This window comes from Lynx rufus, unplaced genomic scaffold, assembly GCF_022079265.1.
Source record: "Lynx rufus isolate CCGP_SWC_20201006 ecotype Redwood Valley unplaced genomic scaffold, mLynRuf1.p SCAF_1, whole genome shotgun sequence".
NCBI classification, from domain to species: Eukaryota; Metazoa; Chordata; class Mammalia; order Carnivora; family Felidae; genus Lynx; species Lynx rufus.
In genome coordinates, this window is record NW_025814823.1 from 135,923,899 (window position 1) to 135,937,522 (window position 13,624).

General features: G+C 39.5%; 1 protein-coding gene across 7 annotated transcripts in view; it reads left to right on the forward strand.

The window, feature by feature from the left end:
- Nucleotides 1–339: 339 nt before the first annotated feature.
- CDK7 (cyclin dependent kinase 7) overlaps nt 340–13,624 on the forward strand; it is a 42,358-nt gene continuing 29,073 nt past the window's right edge. For 4 of the 7 annotated variants that reach the window (XM_047087552.1, XM_047087541.1, XM_047087512.1 and 1 more), the window contains exons 1-5: nt 340–492; nt 828–887; nt 9,186–9,246; nt 10,150–10,217; nt 11,179–11,247. In XM_047087552.1, coding sequence (XP_046943508.1) covers nt 427–492; nt 828–887; nt 9,186–9,246; nt 10,150–10,217; nt 11,179–11,247 — 324 coding nt within the window. In that variant the 5' untranslated portion in view covers nt 340–426. The remainder of the gene's footprint in view (nt 493–827; nt 888–9,185; nt 9,247–10,149; nt 10,218–11,178; nt 11,248–13,624) is intronic. The other 3 variants (XM_047087531.1, XM_047087560.1, XM_047087568.1) reach the window with 2 other exon arrangements.

Genomic DNA, 13,624 nt, shown 5'->3' on the forward strand with positions numbered 1-13,624 from the left:
TGAGATGCGGCATAAAGAGGTCAAGCCTTCCACACTCATACATTAAGCCCATCGTAGCAGATTAAGAACATCGTAGCAGAACGCTGACCTGTCTCCGGTAGTGAAGGAAATATCTAACTTAAAACCGTACAGGGTTACAGGGTTACAGTCACCACCTAAAACATTCCGCTTCCGGGACCAGCAGGCTATAGCGAGACGCGGCGCGGACCACGCAGAAACGCCAACAGGCCTGACTCGCGCCGCTTCCGTAGGGGAAGCTCTGGCCGGACTTAGCAGCATCCAGCTCAAACCGGAAGTAGGGGCGGAGCTAGTAAAGCGTCGGCTCTCCGTCAACGGAAGTGGCTGTTGGAGGCTCTAAGGTAGCTTTAAATTCCTGCTGTCTCGGGAGCTCGCCCTTTACGGTTGGAGTCGCGTTTCGTGCGACGGATGGCGGTGGACGTGAAGTCGCGAGCAAAGCGTTATGAAAAACTGGACTTCCTCGGGGAGGGACAGGTGAGGTTCCCGGGCGGGATTCGGGGGGGCCTGAGCCGAGAGCGCGGAGCCGCCTGACACACTCGCACGTTTTCTGGTGGAAGTCAGAGGACTGGCCTGGCTTTTCCTTCTTTTTGGGCGAGTCTGCCCGTGTATGTACCCTAGAGGAGAGCCCCCGAGTGGTCCTCCCTTTCTGAAGAATAGACTGGAACGGGCAGTTTATCGCCTCACCACGTTTCAAGCAGCCGCGCATCTTCAACAGCCGTGGGGTGTTTGCTTCTCCGGATCTGAAAAAGTGAAAAGGCAAACACAAAAGAGCTCCCACGAACTTAGATTGTTTCTGCTTTTCTCTCTAGTTTGCCACGGTTTACAAGGCCAGAGACAAGAACACCAACCAAATTGTCGCCATTAAGAAAGTGAGTTACCGTCTGTTATTTTTCCTGGAGTCTCCGAGCATATCTGTGTGTGTGAGCTCTTGCAGGGGCTTTTTACTACTCTTGACCGTACTCTGCTCATGAGGAGTTATTTATGTCATTTTCGGGGAAGGTAGAATTTATTAGTATTTTGTGTTCCAAGATGGAACTCGGGTGAACTAGTTTTTTGTTGTTGTTCCATTAGTTGAAATAAAGAGGAAGCTGTATGTTACGTTTGCTTTTTAAACTCATACGTGGGTAAGGGGGACAAGGACTCATCTGTTGGGTCCTTAGAACTATTTTAATATCCTTATCTTCCCAGGTCACCCGTTTCTGCCACACCTGCATCCATTTTGTGCATCGTCTGTATTTTCTTTCTTTCTTTTTTTTTTTATTAAGTTTATTTTGAGAGGGGGAGGAGGGGCAGAGAGAGGGAGAAAAAGAATCTCAAGTAGACTCTACTGCCAGCAGATTCGAACTCACAAAGCGTGTGATCATGACCTGAGCCACAATCAAGTCCTACAGCTTAATGGTCTGAACCGCCCCCCGCCCCCCGCCCCCCGCCAGGCGCCCCTCATCTGTATTTTCTGTGTACAGATTTTCCATGTAAGGCTTTTACGAGCATTATCATTATCATTTTAAAAAATTATTTTTGTAGCTTTTTGACTTGGATTCATTCAAGAAACTTCAGTCATATTTAGCTTATTTTCTACATGTCAGGCACTTTCACTTACGTTTTTTCTTTTAGTCTTCAAAATAGCCATGTGAAATAAAGTATCCCTATATAATACTTGAGATACCTGAGCTAAGAAAGATTAAGTAACTCGTCAAGCTGACACAGATCCTAACTGATAAAACTAGAATTTCAATCCAGGTGTTTTGATGCCAGGCTGCATGTTCTTTCCTGTGCTACTGAAATCAGTAATCCTCTGAAAGAGAGGCTGTTGTCACATTTCAGTGCCTGTTGGGGGAGGTGATCTCCACCTTCTTATTGTTCCTGTTGCTGTTTGAATCTGTTTCTCCTTCAAAATTCCTAACTCCTTTGAAGCATATTCCCCCTGATTCATTTAATACCTGACTTCCTATCTCCCTTTGCACAGTTATTTTTGCTATTTTTGTCTTTTCACTTTTTCTGGCTTCTCTCCGCTTCATTTCCCAATTTATGTTCTGTAATCCAGCACTGTAGCTACTCCTGTGTAAAAGCCTAATCTATTCTGACCCTTTCTAAAGTTAGGTTTTTATTTCTACCCGTGGTTCACTATATTCTAGCCCCACTGACCTTTCTGTCCCTTGAACACATTAAATTCACTTCGTTCCCAGGATCATTGCAGCATCATATGCTGCCTTCTGGTTAGCATATTTTTCCTCTAAAACTTGGCATGACTGATTCCTAATCTTGAAAACTCACTCACATGTCTGTTCCACATAGAGGCCTTCACTGGTCACCCTTGTCTTCTTTGCCATATTTCTCCGTTATCTTCATAACATTTATCAAAATCTGAAGTCCTCTTATCTATCAACTTATTGTGTGTCTACTTCCACTCAAATAATACTTTGGTCTGTGGCCAGTAGTTTTGTAGACATTTATTAAAAATGTATTAACCTGGGGTGCCTGGGTGGCTCAGTCAGTTAAGCGTCCAACTTCAGCTCAGGTCATGATTTTGCAGTTTGTGAGTTTGAGCCCGGCATTGGGCTCTGTGCTGTCAGTGCAGAGCCTGCTTTGGATCATCTTTCTCTCTCTCTCTCTCTCTCTCTCTCTCTCTCTCTCTCTCTCTCTCATGCTCCCATGCTCACGCATACATGCTCTCTCTCAAAAATAAAATAATCGGGGCACCTGGGTGGCGCATTCGGTTAAGTGTCCGACTTCAGCCAGGTCACGATCTCGCGGTCCGGGAGTTCGAGCCCCGCGTCAGGCTCTGGGCTGATGGCTCGGAGCCTGTTTCCGATTCTGTGTCTCCCTCTCTCTCTGCCCCTCCCCCGTTCATGCTCTGTCTCTCTCTGTCCCAAAAATAAATAAACGTTTAAAAAAAAAAATTAAAAAAATAATAATAATAAAATAAAATAAGACATTAAAAACTATAAATAAAAAATAAAAATGATTAACCAGATTGATATAATTCCTTCAGTGTTAGTATATTGAGTTCTGTAGTTGTCTGAAAATCCTAGTGGGGTTTGTTTTGTTTGGGGTTTTTTTTGCTTGTTTTTAACATAAGTTAGGATTTAAAATCCGTCCTGTTTCTCTTTCATAGACTTTTACCCCTTGACGGTGACTCACAGTGGAATCTTCTTTTATTTATTTATTATTATTTCTTTAATTTTGAGAGAGAGAGAGAGCAAGGGAGAGGGGCAGTGGGAGAGAGAGAGAGAAAATGTCTTATGCAGGCTCCACTCTCAGTGTGGAGCCCGGTGCAGGACTCGATTCCACTACATCGGGATAAAGACCTGAGCCAAAATCAAGAGTCAGATGCTCAACTGACTGGGCCACCCAGGTGCCCCGTACATTTATTTTTTTAATATTATGTTTAAGTAATTTCTGCCACCCAGTAAGTATAAGGCTTGACTCACCATCCCAGGATCAGGAGTTACATGCTTTTCCTACTGAACCAGCCAGGTGTTCCTTTACATTTAATTTTTATTTCCAATAATACATCTTTGTGGTTTTAAAATAAAAGGCCAAGGCTTTTTAAGGTGCTTGACTCTTCTAGCCCTGTTTTTCACTCCTTGGAGCAATCACTTTCAACTCCTGTAATTTGCCTCTGGTATTTACTTTTTTTTTTTTAATGTTTATTTATTTTTGATAAAAGAGAGTGAGAGAGACAGAGTGCAAGTAGGGGAGGGGCAGAGAGAGAGTGAGACACAGAATCCGAATCAGGCTTCAGGCTCTGAGCTGTCAGCCCAGAGCCTGACGCGGGGCTCAAACCCACAAACCACAAGATCATGACCTGAGCCAAAGTTGGATGCTTAACCAACCGAGCCACCTGGGGGCCCCAAAATTCACTTCTTTTTAAGCAATCTCTACACCCAACTTGGGGCTTGAACTCACAACCCTGAGATCAAGAGTCACATGTTCCACCTATTGAGCCAGCCAGGCACCCCTTTCTGGTATTTACTTATTTCTGTTTCATTAAATAATTTGCTTACATCGTTATTTCTTGAGCACCCCCCCCCCAAACCTCGTTTTAGGCATTCTTTCTGCTATAGATTTGATGTTTTTGGACCTTCCCCTCCCAACACTCAAAATTTTTACTCGTTCATTTACTAACATTTGTGCTTAATTTTACAAAAAATGAATACTCTGTATTCTTTCACCTATTGTATCTTGGACTTTTAAGATGTCATAGAGGTAAGTGGAATATTTAATTTCTACTGAAATTTATAAAATAGCCTTGGTCTCTACCTCATCTTTTTAAACAGATCATACTGAATTTACGTTTCCCAATTTATTTAACCAATCCTGTATTAGTGGCCTTTTGGAGTATTTTGTTTACTTGCTGGCTGGCTGCCTGCCTGCCTAACCCCCCATATATAAATTTTCTTTTGCAGTTTGTTTTTCTGATTCAGCATTATTTCTGAAATCTTCTACATGGATACTGTAGATCTGGTTTATTTATGATCATTGGTGATTAGATTTCATCATATGACTACAGTAAAATTTGCCCATCCAAATTCTTGTTGATAAAACATTTAGGCTGTTTTGTTGTCTTTATGTTTTCCCTTAAAATAGCCCTATAGACATTCCTATTCATGTGAGTTTCTTTAGAGAATATATCCTTATTTGAAGCCAACTATGAATTATTATTCTTTTAGGGAATATATAGCATCAGCCTCACCACATATTGTTAGATTGCTCTTCAAAGTGGTTGGACTAGTTTGACCTCCTCCCCACATTCTTGTCATATTTGTATTGTCAGATTTTACAACATTTGTCAATTACCTGCATCAGAAATAGTATATGATTGTTTAACTTAATTGTTTAAAATAATTGTTTCAATTTCTCTGATTACCAGTTAGATTGATCATCCTTTCTTAGATTTATTAACTTTTTAGACTGTCTCCTATGAGTTTTTCTGTTAGCTTGCTTACATTTTTTCCTTCCTGTTGATTTGGTGGAATTCTTTATATATTCTGGGCATTGACCCTTTGTCAAAAATACAAACCACAGGGGCGCCTGGGTGGCGCAGTCGGTTAAGTGTCCGACTTCAGCCAGGTCACGATCTCGCGGTCCCGGAGTTCGAGCCCCGCGTCGGGCTCTGGGCTGATGGCTCAGAGCCTGGAACCTGTTTCCGATTCTGTGTCTCCCTCTCTGCCCCTCTCCCGTTCATGCTCTGTCTCTCTCTGTCCCAAAAATAAATAAACGTTTAAAAAAAAAAAATACAAACTACAGATATCATCTCCCAGTCTTCAACTAGACTTTTAGTTTATATATGGTATCTTCTGAAGCACAGAAATTTAGAATTCTGTTCTGGTTGAATTTGTCCATTTTTTTCCTTCATGGGTTTCCATTTTGTATGCTTGCCAACCTGCAGTTTGTAAAGGATTCTATTTACTAAATATTTTAAAATACTGCTTTTCACACTTAGGTCTTTGTTCCATCTGGAGTTAATTTTTCTATTTTGTGTAATATGAGGATCCAGTTTTTTTTTCCTTGCTGACCCAGCATAATTGATAGTATGTCCTTTTCCTGGTGAGTTGTAACACGAAGTTCTGCATTTAGTTGTAATGCCATGTTCCATTATATACTTGGATCTGTTTCCGGGCACCGTACTTTTTTTTCCATTGATTGATTTTTTTCCATCCTTGCTCAAGTACTATAGTGTCTTTAATTATTACTGCCTTATAAAAAGGCTTGAAATCTGGTAAGTTGCACATACCTGTTTTTCTTCAAAATTACCTTGTCTACTTTATCTGCCACTTGGGAAATTTCTGACAATCAGAATTTCATATGAATTAGATATTACATGGTGCTGAGGCATTATTAATAATTTTGTAGGTATGAGATAGCATTTTGCATATGTAAGAAAATGTCCATATTTTAGAGGTGCCTACTTAAGTACACGGGGATGAAATGACATGAAATGTGAGGTTTGTTATAAAACATTTTAGCCAACAGAAAGGGGGGCAGAGATTAATGATGTAGAAAGTGAGGGTCACCTGAGTGGCTCAGTAGGTTGAGCATCCAACTTGGTTGAGATCATGATCTCATGGTTGGCGAGTTCGAGCCCCATGTTGGGCTCTCTGCTCTCAGCATGGAGCCTGCTTGGAATCCTCTGTTTCCCTCTCTCTGCCCTTCCACCACCTGCATGCGCTAGCATACTCTCTCTCTCTTTCTCACAAATAAACATTGAGGCACCTGGGTGGCTCAGTTGGTTAAGTCTCTGACTTTGGCTTCAAGTCGTGATGTTGAGGTTCTTGAGTTTGAGCCTGGCATTGGGCTCTGTGCTGAATGCTCGGATCCTGGAGCCTGCTTCGGATTCTTTCTCCCTCTATCTGTGCCCCTCTACCACTCGCGCTTTGTCTCTCTCTCAAACATTAAAAAAAGTAAGTAAACATTTTAAAAACAATAATAATGAAATAAGTGTGGCAAAATACTGATAATTGTTTAATCTGGGTGATGAAGTAGATGACTTCATGAAACTAATATATTTTTACTGTGGTTGGAAAATGTAATAATTTTAGGGGCACCTTCCTGGCTCAGTCGGTTAAGTGTCAGACTTCGGCTCAGGTCGTGATCTCGTGGTTCATGAGTTCAAGCCCCACGTCCACCTCTGTGCTGACACCTCAGAGCCTGGAGCCTGTTTCACATTCTGTGTCTCCCTCTCTTTCTGTCCCTCCCTTGCTTGCTCTGTCTCTTTCTCTCAAAAATAAATTAAAAAAATTTTTTTTTAATTCAGAAAATTAATAATTTTTAAAATTGTTCTTAGCTCCTTAATATTCCATGTAGAATTTAGAATCGATTTGTCATCTTTCTTTCTTTCTTTCTTCCTTCCTTCCTTCCTTCCTTCCTTCCTTCCTTCCTTTTTTAAATTTTTGTAATCTTTATTTATTTTTGGGAGAGAGAGAGAGAAAAGCAGAGCTCCAGCGGAGGTGGAACAGAGAGAGAGGGAGACAATCCGAAACAGGCTCCAGGCTCTGAGGTGTCAGCACAGAGCCCGATGTGGGGCTTGAACTCATGAGCTGTGAGTTCATGACCTGAGCTGAAGTCAGACGCTTAAACGACTGAGACACCCAGGTGCCCCTGTCACTGTTCTTTAAAAAATGCTGTTGAGATTTGGATTTGGTTGCATTGAACTTAAAGAAAATTTATGTATTTGGTATATTTATGATAGTACTGAGTTTTGCTGTCCTTGAATGTGGCATTTGTTTATTTTGGTCTTTTTTTTTTTTTTAATTTTTTTTTAACGTTTATTTATTTTTGAGACAGAGAGAGACAGAGCATGAACGGGGGAGGGTCAGAGAGAGAGGGAGACACAGAATCTGAAACAGGCTCCAGGCTCTGAGCAGTCAGCACAGAGCCCGACGCGGGGCTCGAACTCACATACCGCAAGATCGTGACCTGAGCCGAAGTCGGACGCTTAACCGACTGAGCCACCCAGGCGCCCCTATTTTGGTCTCATTTTTAAGCATGTTTTAATATTCTTTTATAATTTAGTTTTGGAAGGCTTAGCACATCTGTTGTTAGATTTATTCCTAAAGTGCCTTATATTTTTTGATGCTATACTAGTCTATCTTTACGTAAAAAGTTGTGTCTGTAGTATTATAGGGAGATGTCTTTCTATGTCTGTTAATCTATATTTTTTATCGTTATCAAGGATCTTATTTTTTTAATTCCAGTATAGCTAACATACAGTGTTGCATTAGTTTCTGATGTACAATATAGTGACTCAACAATTCTGTACGTAACTCACGGTTTATCATAAGTGTACTCTTAATCCCCTTAACCTATTTCACCCATTCTCCCTACCTTTTCTCTTTGTTCTCTGTAGTTAAGAATCTGTTTCTTGGTTTTGTCTCCTTTTTTATTTGAGTTTGTTTTGCTTCTTAAATTCCACGTATGAGAGAAATCACATGGCATTTGTCTTTCTCTTACTTATTTCACTTAGTGTTATAGCCTCTAGATCCATCCATGTTGTTGTAAATGGCAAGATTTCATTCTTTTCTTTTTTGTGGCCGAGTAATAGTCTATTGTGAATATATGTACCACATCTTTATTATTCATCTATAGATGGACACTTGGGCACTTGAGTTGCTTCTGTAGTTGGGCTTTTGTAAATAATGTTGCAGTTAACACAGGGGTGCATATATCTTTTTGAATTAGTGTTTTCATATTCTTTAGGTAGGTAAATACCCAGTAGTGAAATTACTGGATCCTGTGGTAATTGTATTTTTAATTTTTTGAGGAACTTCTGTACTGTTTTCCACAGTGGCCGCAATCAGTTTGTATTTAGTTTTTTAGGTACAATAGCTTTTTCAGAAGTAGTTGTTCTTTTTTATTTTGTTTTGTTTTGTTTTTTAGTATTCTTGATTGCATTTAGTCATTGTATAAAGCAGTGAGTAAGAGACTGGTGTAAGCCGGAACCTATTAATGCAATTTGTTATACTTATTTTTTTACTGTTACACTTATTAATGGTAACAACAGTTAAACCATTTTTTGTATTCCTAATTTGTAATTTTGCTTTTTAGAAACTGTTGCCCTAAGAGCATATTATTGGGCATATTAATAAACATGTTACTTTAGAGGCGCCAGGGTTGCTTATTTGGTTGGTTGAGCATCCGACTTCGGCGCAGGTCATGGTCTCGTGCATCTTGAGTTTGCGCCCTATATTGGGCTCACTGCTGTCAGCATGTAGCAGCCTTTGAATCCTTTGTCTTCCTCTCTCTGCCCCTCCCCCACTTGCGTGCGCCCTCTGTCTCAAAAAAAATACATAAACATTTTTTTAAACATGTTATTTTATGTTTATATGTTATGTATTTCCTCCCAAATAGGCTACCTTGAAGTGATATTTTTGTTTGTTAATCAGGATGCCCTCAGTTACTTTTCCACATTTAATCTTGCAAAGATACAGGAGACATTTATTTTCTTAAGTCCATTATTTGAATGTATAACTTAAAAACTTAAAGAGTGAGGAATGGTAGGTACTTGATCCTTTCTTATATTGTTAATTTTGCTTTTCAAATTAGTGATTTCGACTCTCTTCTTGCTTACTAGCTACATGTAAGTTGCTACATGTTTTACGGTGGCTATGTATTTGAAGTGTTTGTATTTTACTCATGAAGTGTAAAATAATTTAACACATTTTTAGTGTTTGTTTTTTTTCCCCCTCTACCAGATTAAACTTGGACATAGATCAGAAGCTAAAGATGGTGAGTATTTAATGTAATCTGACCAAACAGGGTAAGTTTTTCTTCTCACTGAGGAAGTTCAAGTATTAGCGTTCTAAGTGGCTCTGGGTAGAGTTTTTGCAGGGTGCTAGAAGAGTAGACTCGGGATAGAGACAGGATATCGGTGATATCCACCATTTGGTTGTTAAGAGTCATGTAAGTCACTCAAGTCATCTGAGTAAATGGAACATAGCAAAGTTATTTATCACTGGCTTGTCTTGCAGTCTTCATTACTGTTTAACGTGTTGTTGTAAGCAGTTTATTCTTTATCTTAGCTTTTAATTACTTTAAAAATTCAGGATATAGCTTCATAGAAGTACAGAAAACTCACTCTGGAATAAATGTATGGAGGAAAATATCTTTATCCCTTCCACACCCTTGTGTGCTATAGTGTTAAGTCTTATTTAGTCATCAAGAACTAGTCTTTATAAAAAGGATCCATCATCTATTTAACAGCTAGTACCAGATCTTATTTTAAATTAGGAATTCTATCTTTTGTTTTGGGAAAGATACTGTCTTACCATTGTTTTGCTGTTACCATCAAGAATCTGTTGCTAATATTCATAATGTAAGAAGGAGGAAGCTCTTGACATATTGTCTTCATGTTACAAGCCGACACCTGTTATTCCAGCAGTCTTCTAAAGTGATATGCTGCAAAGTGAATACTTTTTGTCATCATTTATCATAGTCTGTGTGAAGCTAGTTTCAAAATAAAGCAGTATAAAAGAAAACCAGATGTCATAAAAATTGGCAAAGTAGCCCTTATTTTTCTGTAGAATATGCATATCTATTCCCCGAAAGACTAACCTTTCCCCAAAAAATGTTTGTAAGAAGATACGAGACTTCAGAATTGCTTTTCACATTTTGCTCTGCTTTTTTATATAGGTATAAATAGAACAGCCTTAAGAGAGATAAAATTATTACAGGAGCTAAGTCATCCAAATATAATTGGTGTGAGTATGATCTACATTGTTTCTGGGATATGAGACCCTGCCATTTCTGAATGTGGTAGTTGTTGATTGAAGGCTCAGCAAGATGAGTTGTTTTAGGTGAGCCTTGTAAAAAAGCTTAAAAGTTTATCATGCCGAAATGTATTTTTTGTTCTAATTGAACTGGAGGCAGTGTCTTTAAAACCGTACAACTGATGAAATAGATTTAATTTTGTCAAAAATTATTTTGAAGCCTAGAGAGCTCTAACATGCATAAGCTTGAGTAAGCTCCCTACGACTCTGTGCCATAATTTCTACCTCATAGGGTTGTTGCGAGACTAGTTAATTTATTGAATGTGTGCAAAGTACCTGGAAAATAGTGCCTGGCATAGAGATGGCATATAATGAATGATAGCTGCTATGCTATTTATAGGATTTTCTTAAATACTCAGCATGGTAATTTTTCTGAATTAGAGACTGAGGTGAGATTTTCATTAATGATTTCTTAATTATAACTGAAAATTTTGGAGGAGAATTTAAGTAGTTAGTGACTTTTTAAAAAATGTTTGTTTATTTATTTGAGAGAGAGAGAGAGAGAGCACGTGAGCAGGAGAGGGGTAGATAGACATTCTCAAGCAGGCTCCATGCTCAGCACAGAACCTGATGCGAGGCTGGATCTCATGACCCTGAAATCATGATCTGAGCTGAAATCAAGAATCAGACACTTAACCAACTGAGCCACGCAGGGACTCCTAGTGACTTTTTAAAAATATTAAAGTTTAGTATTTTTGTGCTTCAAAGTACTAATTCCTAGGGGGGAAAAAGGATAAATGTCAAATTTAATAAAATAATTCAAATTTAACAGGGAAATATCAGCAGTCCAATGCTAGTTTAAATTTTTTGAAATTACTTTGGTTGGTATAATTTTCAAGTATTTAATAGAGAATCAGATTTTGATCTTTTTTTTTTTAATACTGCTTTGCAGCTCCTTGATGCGTTTGGACATAAATCTAATATTAGCCTTGTCTTTGATTTTATGGAAACTGATCTGGAGGTAAGATTAAGATTCGTAGAGAAATTTTTTTTCTCTCTAAATCAAAAGAGAACCTAAATGTTTATTTTCTATGTTTAAAGATACTGTTAGTCAAAGGAGTGCTTAATTTTGTTGAAATGTGAATGTACTCCCCCGCCCCCACCAGAATGACAGAGAGAAAGAGAGCATTTGTGTTTGAGCACACAGGGTAGAGTCAGATGGAGAGGGAGCTCCAGAGCCAGCTGAAAGCTCTACTTGGGGCTCAGTCTCACAACTGTGAGATCATGACCTAAGTCACAATCAGAAATCAGACGCTTAATTGACTAAGCCACCCAGGCATCCCTAAATGTGAATGTACTCTTTTTTTTCTTTTTTTTATTAAATTTTTTTTTTTTCCAACGTTTATTTATTTTTGGGACAGAGAGAGACAGAGCATGAACGGGGGAGGGGCAGAGAGAGAGGGAGACACAGAACCGGAAGCAGGCTCCAGGCTCTGAGCCATCAGCCCAGAGCCTGACGCGGGGCTCGAACTCACGGACCGCGAGATCGTGACCTGGCTGAAGTCGGACGCTTAACCGACTGCGCCACCCAGGCGCCCCTCTTTTTTTTCTTTTAATGTTTGTTTATTTTTGAGACACAGAGAGACAGAGCGTGAGTGGGGGAGGGGCAGAGAGAAGGATACACAGAATCCAAAGCAGGCTCCAGGCTCTACACTGTCAGTGCAGAATCCGACACAGGGCTCAAACTCACAGACCTCGAGCTCATGACCTGAGCCGAAGTTGGACGCTTAATTGGCTAAGCCACCCGGGTGCCCCAGTATTCTTAAGTGAAAGATCTTTTGAGTCATTTAGCCATATTCCCAGTGGTAGATACAGAGATTTGGATTTCAGAGCATTTTTGTTGACCAAGTTCCCTATACTTTTTTTTTTTTTTTTCCCACGTTTTTTATTTATTTTTGGGACAGAGAGAGACAGAGCATGAACGGGGTAGGGGCACAGAGAGAGGGAGACACAGAATCGGAAACAGGCTCCAGGCTCTGAGCCATCAGCCCAGAGCCTGATGCGGGGCTCGAACTCATAGACCGCGAGATCGTGACCTGGCTGAAGTCGGACGCTTAACCGACTGCGCCACCCAGGCGCCCCCAAGTTCCCTATACTTTATTGACATTATTTTTAGATAAATGAGTATCCGGTCTTTCAGAATTTCCATATTATTACAGAATATCATCTTTTTGAAAGACAAATTTTTGTTTTTGAGAAATTAAAATGTTACGGTTTTTCTTAATATTAATTGAATCTCAAAAATTGACAATCCAGGGATGTTGAACAACTGAAAGTCTCATATGCTGCTGGTGAGAATGCAAAATGGTACAGCCAGTTTGGAAAATAGTTTGGCAGTTTTTTTTTTTGTTTTGTTTTGTTTTTTTAATTTTTTTTTTCAACGTTTATTTATTTTTGGGACAGAGAGAGACAGAGCATGAACGGGGGAGGGGCAGAGAGAGAGGGAGACACAGAACCGGAAACAGGCTCCAGGCTCTGAGCCATCAGCCCAGAGCCTGACGCGGGGCTCGAACTCACGGACCGCGAGATCGTGACCTGGCTGAAGTCGGACGCTTAACCGACTGCGCCACCCAGGCGCCCCAGTTTGGCAGTTTCTTAAACAGTTAAATACACACATAAAGTACGATCTCGCAATACCACTGCTAGGCATTCAAGAGAAACAAAAACCTGTCTACACAGAAATCAGTTGGTACACAGATGTTTAGCTTTATTCATTATTGCCCAAATTGGTAACTATCCAGTACTCACTTTTGTATAGTGAATATATAAACAAACTGTGGTATATCTATATAATGGAATACTGTTCGGGAATAAAAAGAAATTAACTACTCAATTAAGCAACAGTATAGAGAAATCTCAAATGCATTGTACTAAATGAAAGAACCCAGGTTCGAAAGGCTATGTATTATATAATTCTATTTATGTGATATTATGGCAAAGGCAAAACTAAAGGAATAGAAATTGGATCAGTTGTGGCCAGGATTGGAGTGGAGGGAAGTACTGGGTACAGTGGGGCCTGAGGCAATTGGGGGTGGGAGTGAGGGTTATAGAACTCTTATCTTGATTATGGTAGTGATTATACAACTGGATATGTTTGTTAAAACTCATGGAACTATGCACCAAAAAGGGCATATTTTACCTGAATCTGATTTCTTTTTTTGTTTTTGCAAATGGGATTGTTCTCTTAATTTTTCTTTCTGCTACTTCCATATTAGTGTTTGGATATGCAACAGATTTCTCTATATTGATTTTGTATCCTGCCACTTTCCCGAATTCACTTATCAGTTCTAGTAGTTCTTTATTTTTATTTTTTTTTCAATATATGAAATTTATTGTCA